At 57.7% G+C, this 16,990-nt stretch overlaps 1 protein-coding gene across 2 annotated transcripts in view; it reads left to right on the top strand.

Annotated features, from left to right (window-relative positions):
- Positions 1 to 16,990, top strand: part of DRAXIN (dorsal inhibitory axon guidance protein) — a 31,214-nt gene that overhangs the window by 661 nt on the left and 13,563 nt on the right. Inside the window, exons 2-3 of one of the 2 annotated variants that reach the window (XM_059691249.1) lie at positions 12,902 to 13,349; positions 16,183 to 16,373. In XM_059691249.1, the coding sequence (XP_059547232.1) occupies positions 12,911 to 13,349; positions 16,183 to 16,373 (630 nt within the window). In that variant the 5' untranslated portion in view covers positions 12,902 to 12,910. Of the gene's footprint in view, positions 1 to 12,828; positions 13,350 to 16,182; positions 16,374 to 16,990 lie in introns of those variants that run through there. The other variant, XM_059691248.1, reaches the window with a different exon arrangement.

Genomic DNA, 16,990 nt, shown 5'->3' with positions numbered 1-16,990 from the left:
AGGTGTTGCAGGGAGAGTGGACTCTGGGTGCGCCCCGCCAGCCTCGCGTTGGGCCCGCGTTTTCCCGTTGGGCATGGACAAGGACTGCGCTCTAGTCACCCGACGGCGCAACCCCGCTCGCTCCCCCGCTCCCCACCGCGTGCTGCTGTCCTCCTGCGCGCTGGGTGGGGTCTCAGCCTCCCGCGGACGCCACGGGTTGAGGCAAGAGGGCTCTTGGGTTTCCCGCCAAGTCTTGCATCCTCCCCTGGATGCCCCCTCAGCTTCGCCTCCGTCTGGTCTCTGCGGCCCAGCGCACTCCTCCATGCTGCTCACCTCCCAGTCTGGTGGCTGGGACGCGAGGAAGTGCCCAGGTGCTGGTTTAGTTCCGCCGCTCTGGGGTCAGGCAGACATGTTCTGTGAGCGACTTGGACAAAGGAACGCACTTCTCTGAGTCTCACTGCCGCTTTCATAAAACGAGAAGAATTGTAGCTCCTACTATAAGGATGTGTGTGGAGTCCGTGAAAAAAGCATGCGGGATACCAGCGCAGGGCACACTCAGAGGCGCTGAGGGAGTATACAGCCCCTGGGTGGGGTTGGGAGGGGGGCCTCCACAGAAAGGGGGAAATGGATCAAAAATTCAAGGTTAGAGACACTGCAGAGAAAGCTGACTAAGCACCCGTGCGCATCACTGTCACACCACCCACCTGCCCACCCCTGCGGGCATGTGCCTTCTCACAGACACTTCTCTCTTCCGCTGTTTGTCCTCAAATCAGAGTTAAAACATCAGGGCAAAAAGGAGTTCTGCTTTCAAAATGAGATCAGCTTGGCTGTCGGTGTTGCCAGCAGCTGGCCACTGATCAGGAGGCATCCCGGTGACTCATCCCCAGTTCTCAGGCTCTGTCCTGCACTGATTGCTTTTTCCGTGGCCTTAGCTCACGGGCCATTTACTTTCCACTGGGGGGATCGTCACGCTGGCCCCTGGACCTGCTGTGCCGTCGCCCAGATCCCCTGGCCATCATCTGTGCCATCATCACGGGTGACGCACCACCCCAGGGGGCCACTAGGATGTGGGCTGGGTGGCTGAATGAGGACAACGTCGGAAGAGGGAGGCCTTCTCCCAGCCGGCAAGTTCTGGGCTCTCCTGGCTGCGTTTTTGTTTTCAGCCACAGCCAGGGCTGGCACCCTGAGCCTTTCTGTTTAGAGAGGCACGGATGGGACTGGGGGGGACACTCACACCCATTCAGCCTTCGCTCATGATCCTGCCTAGCAGACAGGCCCAACTCTGGCACCATCTCTGTCCCCCACCTTCTTGGGCCACAGTAGCCCCTGTGCCTTCTAGGAACCTTGCTTACAGCCTCCTTGCCCCTCGTCCACGTGAAAATGACGGCACTTTCTCTGCCTTCCTCACCGTTCAACCCACCCCTCTCCCCAGCCCTAAGCCCCTCCACGGCTCCCTGTTGCCACTAAATTAACTGCCTGCCTCCCACCACACCCATCCACTCATGGGGGTTCAGCCACGATGAAGGGCTAATCGTCTCCACGCCCCGACTTCCCTGGGCCATTGCTGGGGCCTTGCCTCCATGTGAAATGTCTGCCCTGCCCTGTGCTCAGTTGACGGCTACCCATCCTGCAGGCCCAGGCCCGATGTCCCCTCCTGGGGGAAGCCCTCCTGCTCCCCTTTGTCTCCCCGTCTCTTTTGGTCCTCATTTCCCTTGGTGGGGCGGGGTCCCATTCCACCTGTGGTCCCAAGGCCTGACCCACAGTAGGTGCTCTGCACACACTTGTTCTGTGGAATGGAATCCTTGGTCAAGGAGACAGCAATGAACTGGAAATTGCAGGCCACAGGTCATCCCTGGGTGCGGCTGGGTCCTGCTGGCCAGGCCAGGGGCAGAGTTGGTCCTGGAACAAGAGTGGCTGGGGAGGTTGGTGGCGGGGGGGGGGGGGGGGGGTGGAGGGGGCAAACTGTCTGGAAAATCCCTGTGGTTCCGGGCGGGCCTGCATCCCTCTGGAAGGTGAGGGAGCGGAGGAAACAGACCCGACAGGGAAGTGACTGCCTAGGTCCTGCAGAGTTGGTTGTCCCAGCGGATTGCTTAGCAGCTGTGTGACCCAGAGGCGTTCCCTCAGTTGTCTCAGCCAGATCTGGGGCAGCGCTGGGGTCTGCGTCCCGGCCTCCCTGACTCCACCGCCTGGGAACAGCAGAAGCAGAGAGGGGCCCTGGGCATATTCCCAAGTGGGGTGTCCTATGAGCCCCCCGGTTCTGAACCGTACAGTTGAGACCTGCCTCTCTCGCTGCTCCAGGCCCTCTGCTTGTCCCACCCCAGCCCTTCCTCTCGAGTGGGCCTCTGTGGCCAACGAAGCATAGACCTCCCCAGGAAGGACTCGAGAGGGTGGGAAGACTGACCACTAGAGGCCCTGTCCCCCCTCCCGCCAGGTCCCAGCTTTGGCAGCCGCCCCCCCCCCCCCCCACAACAGCAAGGCCTGGCATTGATCACCTGGACACATCCCTGGATGGATGTGGGGTCATGAGGGATGAAGTCCCTGCCTGACCCACAGCAGCAGGGATGAACAAATTGTAGAACCCACACTTTCTAAGGGGTTCTCTCTGTGCAAGGCTCTGGGTTAAGGTCCCCAGAATGTGTCATGCCTGAGGGTCATGGAACTACACCGGTATCAGTCACTGAATGTAGCATGACTGGTCAAGACCCTGCCTTTGGAGTCAGATGGGTTCAAATCACAGCCCCACCACTTACTCTACTGAGTAACTTTGGGCAAATCCCCCAAATCTCTGTCCTGATGTTGAGCCATTGTCGCTATTAATACCTGGACAATAGTGTCCACTCAGAGGGCTAAACTAGATTGTGCATATAAAGCTCTAGGCCTAGCTTAGTAAATGCCCAATACATGACACCCAAACAGACACACTCATCTTTCAGATGTGGGACTGAAGCCCAGAGAGGTTAACTGACTTGCCCAGGGTCACACAGCTATTCAGTGCTGGAGTCAGATTCATAGCCAGGCTGTCTGATTCCAGGTGTCTTTCCACTCCACACTGGCTCCTCCAGAGCCAAGAGCAGGCATTTTTGTCACTTGATGATTAAGTGATGAGTTGACCAAGCAGCAAGTCATGTTAAATTGTCTGGGCACCGAGATCATGAAGTTTGGGGAGTAGGGGGTGGGAGGTTGCCGAGGAGAAGAAGAGGGGGAGGAGCACCTGTAACCAGGAGGTAGGACTCTGTCTCCGGAGGTGGGGGGGGGATATTGGGAGAGAGGAGCATCCCCCCCCCCCGCCCCCCAAAAAAGACAATATCCTTACACAAATTTTTTTGAGGCTTTGTGGGGGGGTAGGAATTCCTGAGGCTGCTGTGAAAACAATAAAAGCAGATGGGACTGCCCCTGCGGGGAAGCCAAACCTCATTTGCCAGACAATGGTCCCTTCCAGGCTGGCCTTGGCCTGTCCCACGGAAGCCATCCATCACCCACCAAGGACTGAGGAGGGGCCCGCCTGCGCCTGCCCCTGCACATGCTGGCACAGATGCACACATGCAACCCCCCTCTCCCCTCCCCGTAATAACCAGTTATTGTCTATTGCGCCCTTACTGGGTAACACTGACTCCCTATACCTTTACCTCCTCTCATCCTCACATCCACCGGATGTGAGGCTCAGAGAGGTTAGGTGACTTGCCCGAGGTCACACAGCTCTTTGTACTCTGCTGGGTGGGGCTCTCCCAGGACTCAGCTTAATGGGTTTGGGCTGACATCTGTGTGTTCACATCAGTAACAGTCATGTCTGTGCTTCAGTCCTTCACGGGACCTGTGGCCTCTCTGCCAGGTCAGAGGGGACACCTGAGGGCAGCGATGGTGTCTCTGCCTGCAGATGAGACGCCCCGTCCAGCAAAGAGCGTTTTCGCCATGTTCTGGCCGGAACTGTGTCTCTCCTCTCAGATCGGGAGGTCCCCACGGGCAGCCAGTGGAACTCAGCCTTTGGAACAGCCTTTCTGGGGCATGGGCTGCTTTTCCTACTTAAACAGAGTGCCCTGCGGGCAGGAGCGATGCCTCTGGTCCGAGAGTGCTCCAAGGCGAGAGCTGGGTCGCCCCTGTCTCACGGGGACCTCCCGTCACACTGGCGATGCCCAGGAGCAGGGACCCTGCCTCCCCCTTCAGAGTGGAGCTGGTTCCCTGGCATGGCACCCGGAGAGGCTTGGCGAGGGGTGCCCACCTGGCCTCACCTCCCCGGAGTCTCCACTGCAAAGAAGCACCTGGTGCTCCGCAGGCTGAGGGGCGGAGTTCTCTGCGTGAGGCCGGGTTGGCACAATGGCCTCGGGAGGGGTAGGTGGGGCTCTGGCTGTTCTGAGGCCTAGAGGGAGGCCCCTTCCTGTGGCCAGGTGGCACTTTGGGGGTGCAGAGCTGCACAGAGGCAGGGAGATGGGTAGGGGCTAGCTCAGGACAGTCTAGAACTCACCCCCCACCCCCCGCTGTCAAGGAGAACTTCCCAGGGTAGCTGATTAGAGTCCCACCCACCCCACCAGCGAACTCATCTTCACTGCCTTCCAGCTCCCTTACCCTTCCTGGGCCCATCCTTACCCAGAACCACACGCACCGCACAGGACTGACTTCCTAAATAGTCAGATCTCAGACAGGCTAAGAATCCCATCCCCAGAAAGGAAAACGACTCACAAAGAGGGGATGGTGGGAGAGAGCATGAGAGAGGTTATAGGGACAAAGTCTTATCCCAAACTCGAGGCCCGGTGTGTGAAATTCATGCACGGGGGAGGGAGGGAGGTCCCTCAGCCCAGCCTGCACCCTCTCCAATCCGGGACCCCTCAGGGGATGTCCAACTGCTGGTTTAGGCCCCATCCCACTCCCCTGCCAGCCTGATGGCCCCCAACTGCCCTCCCCTGCCAGACTCATGGCCCCCAACTGCCCTCCCCTGCCGGACTCATGGCCCCCAACTGCCCTCCCCTGCCAGACTCATGGCTCCCAACTGCCCTCCCCTGCCAGACTCATGGCCCCCAACTGCCCTCCCCTGCCAGACTCATGGCTCCCAACTGCCCTCCCCTGCCGGACTCATGGCCCCCAACTGCCCTCCCCTGCTGGCCTGATCGCCCCTAACCGCCTCTGCCTCGGCCCCCACCACCGTGGCTTTGTTCGGAAGGAAGTCGGACTGTAGGAAGATGTCCGGTCTCCCGGTCTAATTAGCATATTACCCTTTTATTAGTATAGATTGCCTTAGTAGGAGCCCAGTCCCTGAATTTAAGATCCACCCACCTATCCCCCACTCATGGGAATATAAATACTTTGCTTGAACAAGCAAAAGTGCCCATTTTCCAGCCCTAGGAGAGCCAGCTCCCCCTAAAGAAGACAGGAATTTGCTCCCAGCGGGGCAGGAACTCTGAGATCCCCCAGCTGGAGACCCCATGCTGGTCACCCGGAGGGAGCACATCCCAGCAGATCGGCGGGTTAGGGTCCCATCTGTGCCCAGGAGTCAGGCACAGTGAGAGATGGACAGAGCAAGGCAGGGCACCTCCAAAAGTGAGTGTGGGGGTTGGCTCTGGAATGGGGTGGTTATTATCATGTATCCTGACACCCTCAGCCAGCCCTATCCCCACCCCCCTAACTACCTCCTGATTCTCCCCAACCCGCCGTGCAGCTGGTGAGCTGATCAGCAAGGCCAGAAGGTGGGACCCTGCTCTAGCCCGTTTGCTCAGTGGTTAGAGCATGGCCCCGAGGACTGGAGGGTTCTGGGTTCATATCCAGTCAAGGGCACACACCTCGGTTGCAGGCTCAGTCCCCAGGGGGAGGCAACCAATTAACCTGTCTCTCTCACATCGATGTTTCACTTGCTCTGTCTCTCCCCCTCCCTTCCACTCTTTCTAAAACTCAATGGAAGCCCTAACTGGTTTGGCTCAGTGGATAGAGTGTCGGCCTGCGGACTGAAAGGTCCCAGGTTCGATTCCAGTCAAGGGCATGTACCATGGTTGCGGGCACATCCCCAGTTGGGGGTGTGCAGGAAGCAGCTGATCGATGTTTCTCTCTCATCGATGTTTCTAACTCTCTATCCCTCTCCCTTCCTCTATGTAAAAAATCAATAAAATATATTTAAAAAAAATAAAATAAAATAAAATAAAACTCAATGGAAAAAAATCTCCTTGGGTGAGGATTAACGGAAAAAAGAAGGCAGGACCTTCAGCTGTCCTGGATTGCTGGTGGCAGCCCAGCTCCACAGTTGTCTGCCAGGCCAGAGCCCCCCATCTCACGGCCCCCAAATGCAAGCTGTTGGGGGGAGGGGCCCAGAAATCAAAGCCCGCTCCAGGCTGGATTAACTGCCTTCATTTGCATGTGATGCTGCCTCCTGGCAGCCTTCTGGATGGAAACAGCTTTGCAGCTCAACTCTGCACAGCATGGGCACAGGATAAGGGCACGGAAAAGCCCCTTTCCCCTCCTTGGTCAGTTTCCCCTTCCCAGCTGCCAGTGCCGACCTCCCTGCTGGGTCCTGACTGCTGGGTCCTCACGGAGATGACAGATGCGGGGGGGGGGGGGGGGGGGGAGGAGGGGGTGACCCCTGATGGAGTGCAGGGCTGTCCCCTATGCCGAGAACCCAGGCCTTGAATGGCTTGCCACTCACCAGTCATGTCATCTTGGATCTGTGGCTTCCCTTCCCAGAGTCTCGGTTTTAACCCTTTCTTTTCTTTTTTTAAAATATATTTTTACTGATTTCAGAGAGGAAGGGAGAGGGGGAGAGAGAGAGAGAAACATCAATGATGAGAGAGAATCATTGATGGGCTGCCTCCTGCGTGACCCCCCAATGGGGATCGAGCCCACAACTCAGGCATGTGCCCTGACCAGGAATCGAACCGTAACCTCCCGGTTCAGAGGTCAGCACTCAACCGCTGGGCCACATTGGCCAGGTTCGGTTTCCTCGTTTTAAAAATGTGAGAGGGATGCGATCAGAAACGGACGAAAATACGCCTGCAGCCTGGGCTTGGCAGCTGCTCGGGGAGCGGAGGCTCCCGTGACCGCGACTGCTTTTGTTTTCTTCGCTTGGAATGAGCCGCTGTTGGGTCTCAGTTGTGAGGACACCGTCTCTGGGTGGTGGGTGTCCTGCTGTCCCTGGACACCTCTTGTCAGGGCGACTCCTGAAGAGCAGGCTTTGTGAGCAAGCCGCTGCAGCACGTCCATGGCTGGGAGGCGGGTGGGGGGGGGAGCGGAAGGGGGTGCCTGCTGCCCCCTTTCTCCTGGATGCTTGGCGCTTTGTATGCCGCCTCCCCCTGGCTTCCAGAGCGACAGAAACGGACCGGCGCCCTTCCTTACTGGATCCTTGGCACGACTCCTATAGCAGCCCACGCTTCCTGGGTGGCTCGTCGCCAGGCTGGCATCTTGGCTGCTGGGCTGTGCCAAGATCTGCATGCAAGCCCTGTGGGTTGGAGAGAGAGTTCCAAGCAGTTGTCAGGACAAAGTGGTGCTAGGTCCCCCAGCCCTCACTCCCTCCCCTGCTCCCCCCCCCACACACACACCCTGAGAATATATTTATGATTTTGCACTCAGGCTCGATTGTGCTCAACCCACTTTCATTTCTGTCCATCGTTGTCAATGCCTATTATTTGCAGGGTCCTGTAGATCTGCTAGGAACAGTGGGACAGAGCCCCTAGGATGCTGCTGCAGAGCTGGGCAGAGCTGGGCAGGAGCGCAGGGGAGGAAGCCCATCTAATTGGGGGACTGAACAAGGCTTCCTGACAGAGAGGGCGGGCAGGGTTTGGACACAGAGAGAGAATAGAATCGGGCACGATGGGGTGTGTTTGGGGCCCGGGGAATGGTCTCTGTTGGCTGTGAAGGGGAGGAAGTAGCAGTCAGGGCTGCAGAGTTAGGTTGGGGCCATATTAATCAAGGCCCTAAGTGCCAAAGCGAGGAGCCTATGATTAGAGGGAAGGCAATAGGGAGCCATGGATGGCTTTGAGAGGGAGGGGCGTGGTGGTGGCATGATCAGAGTAACCTGGCAGTGGCACAGGCTGAGTATGGGGGCAGGACGGTGCTAATAAGGTCTGGGGAGAGGGATGCCACCCCCCCACATGGGTACACCAGAACTGCACACTGAACCCCCCGCTCCCCTGCCCCAGGCAGGCTGCATGCATGATTCATGGGGTACAAGGGGTGGGGAGGGAGCAAAGATGGCCCTGAAATTGGGGTTCCTGGGTACAGTGAATGGCACAGCCATTGGCAGGATCTTGGCAACAGAACTTTGGGAGGGAGGGAGGGAGGCGAGGGGAGGGAGGGAGGGGAGAGAGAGGAGAGAAAGAGTATAGATGGGGTCATGATGCAGGGGGTGTGGGGCTGGGCTGCACCTCCTGGCTCTGCGGGGACACACTGTCTTCTGAGACCAGTCCCCAGGCTGGTCACCGAGCTCAGGGGCTGGCTTGTGTGCGCCACAGGGACAGCAAGCTGCCCACACGTGTCAGTGGGTCTGCCCAGTCCCCACCCCTCTGCCACCCTCCTCTGGACTCTTGCCTACACTTTTTGGGTGCCCTGCCTTGCTTCTCCCCACGGGAGGACGGGGATTCCATTCACTGGCCAACACCTCGAAGGATCCCTGTTGGGGGTACTCTGTGGGCATCCCTCCCGCCCGGCCATCGGTGTCCCCCAGGACAGGAGGGCAGGGCTGGGTCCGGGCCAGCATTGGCACACTCAGAGCCTTTCTCATCACAGGGAGCAGCGGGTGGAGCCTGCTAAAGGGCGGTCTGCAGACCAGCCAGCGTCTTCCTCAGTCCTGGGAGCAGGGGTCCCTGGGAGGGGAATAGTGCTCGATTGACAGCCCTTTGAAACGGGCCCCTTCCTCCAGCCCGACTGCCCAGCTGCTGGAGCCCCGGCCTCCGGGACTTTGAGGGGGCAGAAGCCAATGCTGCCTGCCAGGTGGACAGGAAATCAGCCCAGAGCTGCAGCGTGAATGGTCTTAGGAATGGAGGGATGTGATGAGAACCAGGGTTGTCACAACAAGCCCATCCCCGGTCCCACCCAGCTCCCCGAGGCTCACCCAGGCTGTGCAGGCGGCTCCGGGCGGGATGAGATGAGAAGTGACGGGACAGCCTGTCTCTATGGTTCCAGGAAGAGGACCTCCCAGGGGACCAGGACACGCCAGGCGGGATGAAAGGACAGCAGGTGACGGGGCGAGCCCCCAGCCCTCTCACAGCGGGTCAGCCTGGTCCAGAGCCAGCCATCCTGTCCCACCTGCCCTCCCTGCTCAGGACAAGGGCACCGCAGGCAGGGTTGGCAAAGGGGAACACCGGGCGAGGGCCAGTGTGGGGACTGCAGGCACTGAGAGGGCTGGAGGGAGACAGACGTGCGGGACCATCACAGGCCCAGCAGCCCATGGCAGCCCTGGCAGTTACAGGGCCACACATCACCAGGAGACGGCGTGTGAGCGCCTTTGGGGGCCTGATGAACTCTCGGGGCCGGGAGTCCATGGAAATTCAATCAGCCTGGCCAGCCTGGTGCCCGCCTCCTCTGGGTGCTGTGGGGGAGGCGCTGCAGGGGTCCCCAGAGTTAGCAGACATCCCCCCCGCCCCCGCATCCATCCCCCAGCCACAGGCCTCAGGAGCCAGCTCCAAGGTCCTCCAGAACATCCAGGGGTCCGATTCTTCCTCCGGGGTCAGGGAGAGCAGTGGGTCCCATGGGGGGGGGGGGCGCTTCCAGTGGGGAATGGGGAGCAGTCAGCTCACCCTACTCTGCAGGGTTCAGAGTCAAAGCCTCCAGAACCCCTCAGTGCAGCAGGGACAGGGGGTGCCAGAACCTGCCCGGACCCCGAAGGGAAGAAGGGTGCAGTGACAGAACCAGGAAGTCCAAGGGGAGCCATGTGACGACTCCCAGCACAGGCCTGAGAATTGCATAGATGACCCCTCCCAGGTGTGACTGAACCCCGGGGCCTCCGCTTGCACTTCAGGAAGTGGTAGGAGCTGTGGCAGAGAGATCTTGAAAGGACTGGGTGTTGTGAATTCACCCAAAGCGCTGAGCACACCTCCTGCCTGCAGCACGTGCTCAAACGCTGTTGTTGCCTTGGCTTGAATTTGGGCTTCGAGCCAAGTCCTGGGGACTAAAGGCGTAACTTCGAGAGGACGCAGTGAAGGGCAGAGGTTTGTGCAGAGAAAGGAATTCTAGGCTAATTGGAGCCTGGATGCTGCTTACGCTGTTATACGGGGTCTCGGCCCCAGCACTGTGGTCCTTGTGGGCCGGCCGGTCTGTCTCAGGGCCTGTCCTGTGCATCACAGGCTGTTCGCTCTTGGCCTCCGCCCAGTAGAGTCAGTAACACTGCCTGGTTTGTTTATTTTATTTTTTTAATGTTTTTATTAATTTCAGAGAGAAGAAGGGAGGGGGAGATAGGAACATCAATGATGAGAGAGAATCATTGACCCGCTGCCCCCTGCACACTCCCTACTGGAGATGGAGCCCACAACCTGGGCATGTGCCCGAACTGGGAATTGAACCGGTAACCTCTTGGTTCCTGGGTCAATGCTCAGCTGCTGAGCCACACCCGGCTGGGCATATTTTATTTTATTTTATTACTAGAGGCCTGGCACATGAAATTCGTGCACGGGTAGGGTCCCTAGGCCTGGCCTACGATCAGGGCCGATCTTCCCCAGCGGTCAGCAGCCAGCCCTGCCCCCGCTGTTGATGGCGGTCGCCCTCTGTTTGTGGGGTGATCGGCAGGGCTGTCGGGGCCCCGCTCACTCGCACCTGCCTTGGCCTGGCACTGCCCCCTCTGCTGCCACCCACCCCTGGTCCCCCATTCCCGACCGGGCGATCAGAACCTGCCAGCCGGGGGGAGGGACCAAGAGGTTGGCCAGCAGGCCCCGATTGGGCAACAGGGGCCTGCAGGCAGCTCCTGCATTGAGCGTCTTCCCCCTGGTGGTCAGTGCACATCATAGCAACTGGTTGTTCCACCATCTGGTCGATCTGCATATTATGCTTTTATTCTATATGCAAATTGACCGGATGGCAGAACGACCCATTGGCGGGGGGTGGGGCCAGCGAGCAAAGGGAGGAGACTGCATTTGGGGGGCGGCGGTGACCAGCAGTGGCAGACAGGTGATGGGGTGGGGGTGAGGCCAGTGCTGTCCCTTGATCTGCCAGCCTGGTCACCTCCCGCAGTGGGAGGCCACCAGTGGCGGCAGAAGGGTGATGGGGGGCGGGGTCACCTTCCACAGAAGGAGGCCAGACTGAGGCCATCAGTTGGACATCCCTGAGGGCTACCAGACTGTGAGAGGGCACAGGCCAGGCTGAGGAACCCCCCAAGTGCACGAATTTTCATGCACCGGGCCTCTAGTATATATAGATTGTTGAGAGTATTACAAATGTCCTTCCTTTTTCTTCTCCCCTGTGTCCCCCACCACCCAGTTCCCACCCCACTCCCAGCCTTCACCACCCTATTGTCTGTGTTCATGGGCTGTGCATATATGCATATAAATTATGTGGTTAATCCCCTGCCCCCGCCCCCCCCCCCCCCCCGCTTCCCTCTGAGAATTGTCAGTCTGTTCCATGTTTCCATCCCTCTGGATCTATTTTGTTTCTTGGCTGGGGGGGTGAGGGGGATTGTGTTTTTTATTTTCATAACCTTTACTACAGTTAGTTTCTCTTTTTTAAAAAAATATGTTTTATTGATTTCAGAGAGGAAGGGAGAGGGAGAGGGAGAAACATCAATGATGAGACAGAGCCGAAACCGGTTTGGCTCAGTGGATAGAGCGTCGGCCTGCGGACTGAAAGATCCCAGGTTCGATTCCGGTCAAGGGCATGTACCTGGGTTGCGGGCACATCCCCGGTAGGAGGTGTGCAGGAGGCAGCTGATCGATGTTTCTCTCTCATCGATGTTTCTAACTCTCTATCTCTCTCCCTTCCTCTCTGTAAAAAATCAATAAAATATATTTTTAAAAAAAATGATGAGAGAGAATCATTGATCGGCTGCCTCCTGCACACCTCCTACTGGGGATCGAGCCCACAACCTGGGCATGTGCCCTTGGCCGGAATCGAACCTGGGACTCTTCAGTCCACAGGCCAACACTCTATCCACTGAGCCAAACTGGCTAGGGCTGTTCCTCGGTTTATTTTGTTCATTAGATTCCACATATAGGGTGTCCCAAAATTCACGCAAGATTTGAATTTTGCGTGAGCATTAACAACAACAACAACAACAAATAAAAGCTTAATTTTACTTGGCTTATTGAATCAGATTCTAATATCTGTTGCCCTTTGATTTCAATCCCTTCAATTTGATAAGCATTACCAAGTACCAGTTATGGCCCAGGAGCAGGGACAATGAAGACCAATGAAAACCACGGCTTTGGGTATGTGCCAGCAAAGCCGTGGAGGCCATTTACCCGATGTGCTATTCCGTACATAACCCTATACTGTACACTTTATGAATCAATAAAAAATTTACAATTTTAATTATAAACCTGTGTTTTCTATCAAAATTACTTCTTGCGTGAATTTTGGGTCACCCTATGTAAGTGAGATCATATAATACTTGTCTTTCTCTGACTGGCTTATTTTGCTTAGCGTAATATTCTCCACATCCCTCCATGCTGTCTCAAAGGGTAAGAGATCCTTCTTTTTCACAGCTGCATAGTATTCCACGGTGTAACTGTACCACAGCTTTTTTTATCCAGTCATCTACTGATGGGCACTTGGGCTGTTCCCAGATCCTGGCTATTGTCAATAACGCTGCTATGAACAAAGGGGTGCATTCTTTCTGATTGGCGTTTCGGGATAACACTGCCCAGTTTTGCCAACCCAGAATTACCCACTACCCCCTGGGGGCAAAGTCCCCTCGGTCCCTGTGGAGAAGTACTGGGCGGCAGGGATGTCAGGGAGGGGTTTGGGAGTGGGGAAGTGGAGGAGGAGGGCTGCCCAGCTGCCCCCTCAAATGCTGCTTTTCTTGCAGGAGGAGCCCATGGCTGGGCCCACCACCCACGTGGCCCCCATGCTGTTCCTTGCCCTCCTGGCGTTTCTGGAGCTGAGCCTGGCCGGCTCCCTGGGCCCTGGAACCCCTGCTCGAAACCTCCCTGAGAATCACATCAGCTTCCCAGGCCCAGCACTGTGGACGCCTCCGGCCAGCCACCACCATCGGCGGGGCCTGGGCAAGAAGGAGCGGGGGCCAGGCATGCCTGGCCGGGCCCAGGATGGAGCTGTGGGCACCTCCACCAGGCAGGCCTCCAGGCTGCCAGGGGCAGGGGGGCTGCTGCCTGGGCAAAGTCCTGCAGGCCTGCTGCAGGACAAGAGTCTGCTCCTGGGGCTGGCCCTGCCCTACCCTGAGAAGGAGAACCGGTCTCCAGGGAAGAGACGCGGCAGGGAGCACAAGAGACGCAGGGAGAGGTTGAGACTGCACAGAGGTAGCTGGATATCTGGGAGGGGGTGGGGTGTGGAGATGGAAGGGAGGGCGGAGTGAGGGGCGGAGATGGCTTCAGGAGCAGGCCCGGAGGGGTGTCCATGGGGTAAGGTCACCGGGAGGGCGTCCAGAGGCCCCAAAGGCGGCGGGCAATGGGCACCCAGAGGAGTGAGGCGGTCTCCCTAAGGTCAGAGGGATCTGGCGAGGGGAGGAGCCTGGGAGAGGCAGAGAGGGACGTGTGGCCAAAGACGCTCAGTCTTTTTTTTTATTATTGATTTTTTTTAAATAATATATTTTATTGATTTTTTACAGAGAGGAAGGGAGAGGGATAGAGAGTCAGAAACATCGATGAGAGAGAAACATCGATCAGCTGCCTCCTGCACACTCCCCACTGGGGATGTGCCCGCAACCAAGGTACAGGCCCCTGACCAGAATCGAACCCGGGACCCTTGAGTCCGCAGGCCGACACTCTATCCACTGAGCCAAACCGGCTAGGGCTATTATTGATTTTTTACGGAGAGGAAGGGAGAGGGATAGAGTTAGAAACATTGATGAGAGAGAAACATCGATCAGCTGCCTCCTGCATGCCCCCTACTGGGGATGTGCCCACAACCAAGGTACATGCCCCTGACCAGAATCGAACCCGGGACCCCTCAGTCCGCAGGCCGACGCTCTATCCACTGAGCCAAACCGGTTAGGGCGACGCTCAGTCTTATCAGTAGGTAATCCGCCCAAGTGACCAGCTGTATGAGTCACTGCCCTGTGCCTCAGTTTCTCCCTCTGCAAAATGAGGAAAATGGCCCCATCGAGCCTAAGTGGAGGTCCAGAGACCGCCTGATATGTGGAGAGCTTGGGGCGGTGCCTGGCAGGCGGCAGGGACGGGGAGCCGTTGTTGCTAGGTGATGCTCAGCTTTTCCTTGATGCTGAACCAGTGTCCTCCAACCTGGACACAGAGGTCCCAGGGGGAGGCGTCTCATCCCTATCGCTCCGGCCTCTGCCCTGTCTGTTCCCTGCGGAGCTCCCCTTCCCCTTAGCCCTCCTCACCTGCCTTCACATCTCCAAGCCCCTGCGAGCATCTAGCTGCCACTGTTCCCAGCGCCCCCTCCCTTTGCCCATTCGGTCTCTGAACAAACATTTCCCAGCGGCTACACTCAACTAGCTCCTCCCCAGGCTCACCTGGCCTCCAGCCCAAAACCTCAACCCCAACCGCAGCTTCCAAGCCTCTTCCTGTGACAAGACTGCCTCTAGGGGCAGGGCTCGTGGTGCAGACACAGAGCACAGGGCGGAAGGGGTTCTGCAGGAGGAGGGTGGTGGAGCCTCAGCCCCGCCTCCCCCTGCAAACAGCTGGGGCTTGCTTTCCTGCCAGGCCTACTGGGACCCCCCATGTGGGCAGAACACAGTCCGCAGGTGTATGCGTGGTGGGGGGCAGCTTAGATCCTCAGCCCCCTACTCCTGGATGCTGGCATCCTTGAGGGATAAGCCAGAGGGCACACATGGGGTGTGGATCCATTCAGCTCAGCTCCAGCCCCCAGCTCCAGGGGACCGGTGGGGCCCTAACAGAGTGAGTGGCGTGGCTCAGTGGTTGAGCATCGACCTATGAACCAGGAGGTCACAGTTCAGTTCCCCTTCAGGGCACATGCCAGGGTTGCAGGCTCGATCCCCAGTGGGGGGCGTGCAGGAGGCAGCTGATCAATGGTTCTCTCTCATCATTGATGTTGCTCTCTCCTCCTTTCCTCTGTGAAATCAATAAAAATATTTTAAGAGAGAAAGCGAGCACAAAAGGAGGAGGGGGCACGGGAGGTCTGGAGGCCAGGCCCAGCCCAGCCCAGCTGACCAGCTGTGAGGCCTGGGAAATGAAAGGAACAGATTCAAAGGTCCCTAAGTGGCCTTTCTACTCTCTGGGATTCATTTCTGGAGAGTGGAGTGGTCCCAACGACGCAACCAGTCTTAACGTCAGCTCTCGCCTGAGACAAAGAGGCAGGGAAGAGCCCGGGCCCTCCAGCTTCTCTCGAAGCCCCGTGTTCCCGACCACCCCAACCCTGCCGGGTCACACTCACCTACCCCATGCCCATGTGTCTTGGAAGGTGGCATTGGTGGTTAAAAGTATTGATTTTATCCTCAGGTGGAGCTGGGTTCGAATTCAAACCAGTATTTACCAGCTTTATGTTCTTGGGCAAGTCTTCTAACCTCTCTGTGCTTCAGTTTCCTCCCTGGTGGATGAGGCTGACAGAGTACCTGCCTCCCAGAGCTCCTGCAGAGCTCATGAACTAATGCTAGTACCGCAGGACGGGGCATACACTGGGGTCCTCACACACAGCAGGCACTCAGCAAACAGCGCGTGTTATCACCACATAGCCAGCCTTCCCTCGTGTGTGATAAGCCTCAGCTCTCACCTTCCAGACTTCTCAAAGGCCTCTCCCCCTGCAACGCCTCTCAGCTTTAGCTCGTTGCTCCTCTACTTAAGCTTGACCTCCTCCAGGAAGCCTTCCATGTTAATCCTATTAGTTCCCATTTGTCGTACTTACACCCTGGGCTGCACCCAGCCATCCCAGACTCGGACTTGCTATGATGTTGCTTTAGATTGAGAATCCTTGGGCTGTCTCCCTAGCAACACTGCAAGTTCACCCCAGACATTCCTCCGCCCCCAGGCCCCGGTTTCCACCTTCCCAGGAGAGTGGGCAGCAGGGAGGTTTGGGAGCCAATGGCTAGCCAGGCTGTCAGACCTGTCACGTGATGCCTCCACCCCCTTGTTTGCAGCGGGAAACGGGGGTTCTGCTTTGGGCTGGTGCGGGGTGGCGAGCAGATAAAGGCCCTGTGTTTCCTGTTCCGTCTCTCAGGCCGAGCCTGGGTCCGAGGCCCCAGCTCCCTCATGAAGAAGGTGGAGCTCTCCGAAGGCCAGGCGCTGGACGCTGCCATGGAGGAGTCGTCCACCAGCCTGGCCCCGACCATCCTCTACCTCACCACTTTGGAGGCAGCACCTGCCACGGAAGAGTCCCTGATCCTGCCTGTCACATCCCTGTGGCCCCAGGTAAGGCCTCGGAGCCAGAAGAGTCCTGGAGACCACATCATGCAAATCCCTCTGAGCCATGTAGGGAGACTGAGGCACGGGGGGTGGAAGGAAATTGGTGGAGGCCTCTGGGGTGAGCTGGAAACCAGGTCACCTGGTGCCCGTCCAGCCCAGCTACAGCCCGGTGGGCGCTCTGTCCTGAAAGGCGGCCACTGTCCAGGAGAAGGTGGCCCTGGGGCTCACTCTGGGGACAGCCAGGGAAGCCAGTGCCCGCTCAGCACACCGGTCTCTGCATGGAGAAGAGCAGGGTACTTTGCAGAGAATTTTATGCAGAGAGAAAGTACAGAGAATAACAACGCCGCAGAAAGCCCCGTCCCCACGACCCAGAAGTAACCAGTGTTAGTTAGCACATCTGCTTCAGACCTTTACAGAGATGTATGGAGAGAGCAGGTGAGCACTTGTGGCCAATTTGCTTCCACCGGCAAATAGAGGAAGGGAACATGGGAGTTCATTGCATCATCCTTGCAATTAGCAAGATACGCATCATTGCACCTCTTCTGTAGTTTTGCAGTATTTTCCAAAATAATATCACGTAGCTCTAGCTGGGTTGGCTCAGTGGATAGAGGGTAGTCCTGCGG

The sequence above is a fragment of the Myotis daubentonii genome, chromosome 3 (assembly GCF_963259705.1).
Source record: "Myotis daubentonii chromosome 3, mMyoDau2.1, whole genome shotgun sequence".
Classification (NCBI taxonomy): Eukaryota; Metazoa; Chordata; class Mammalia; order Chiroptera; family Vespertilionidae; genus Myotis; species Myotis daubentonii.
This window is presented reverse-complemented; position numbering and strand designations above follow the sequence as displayed.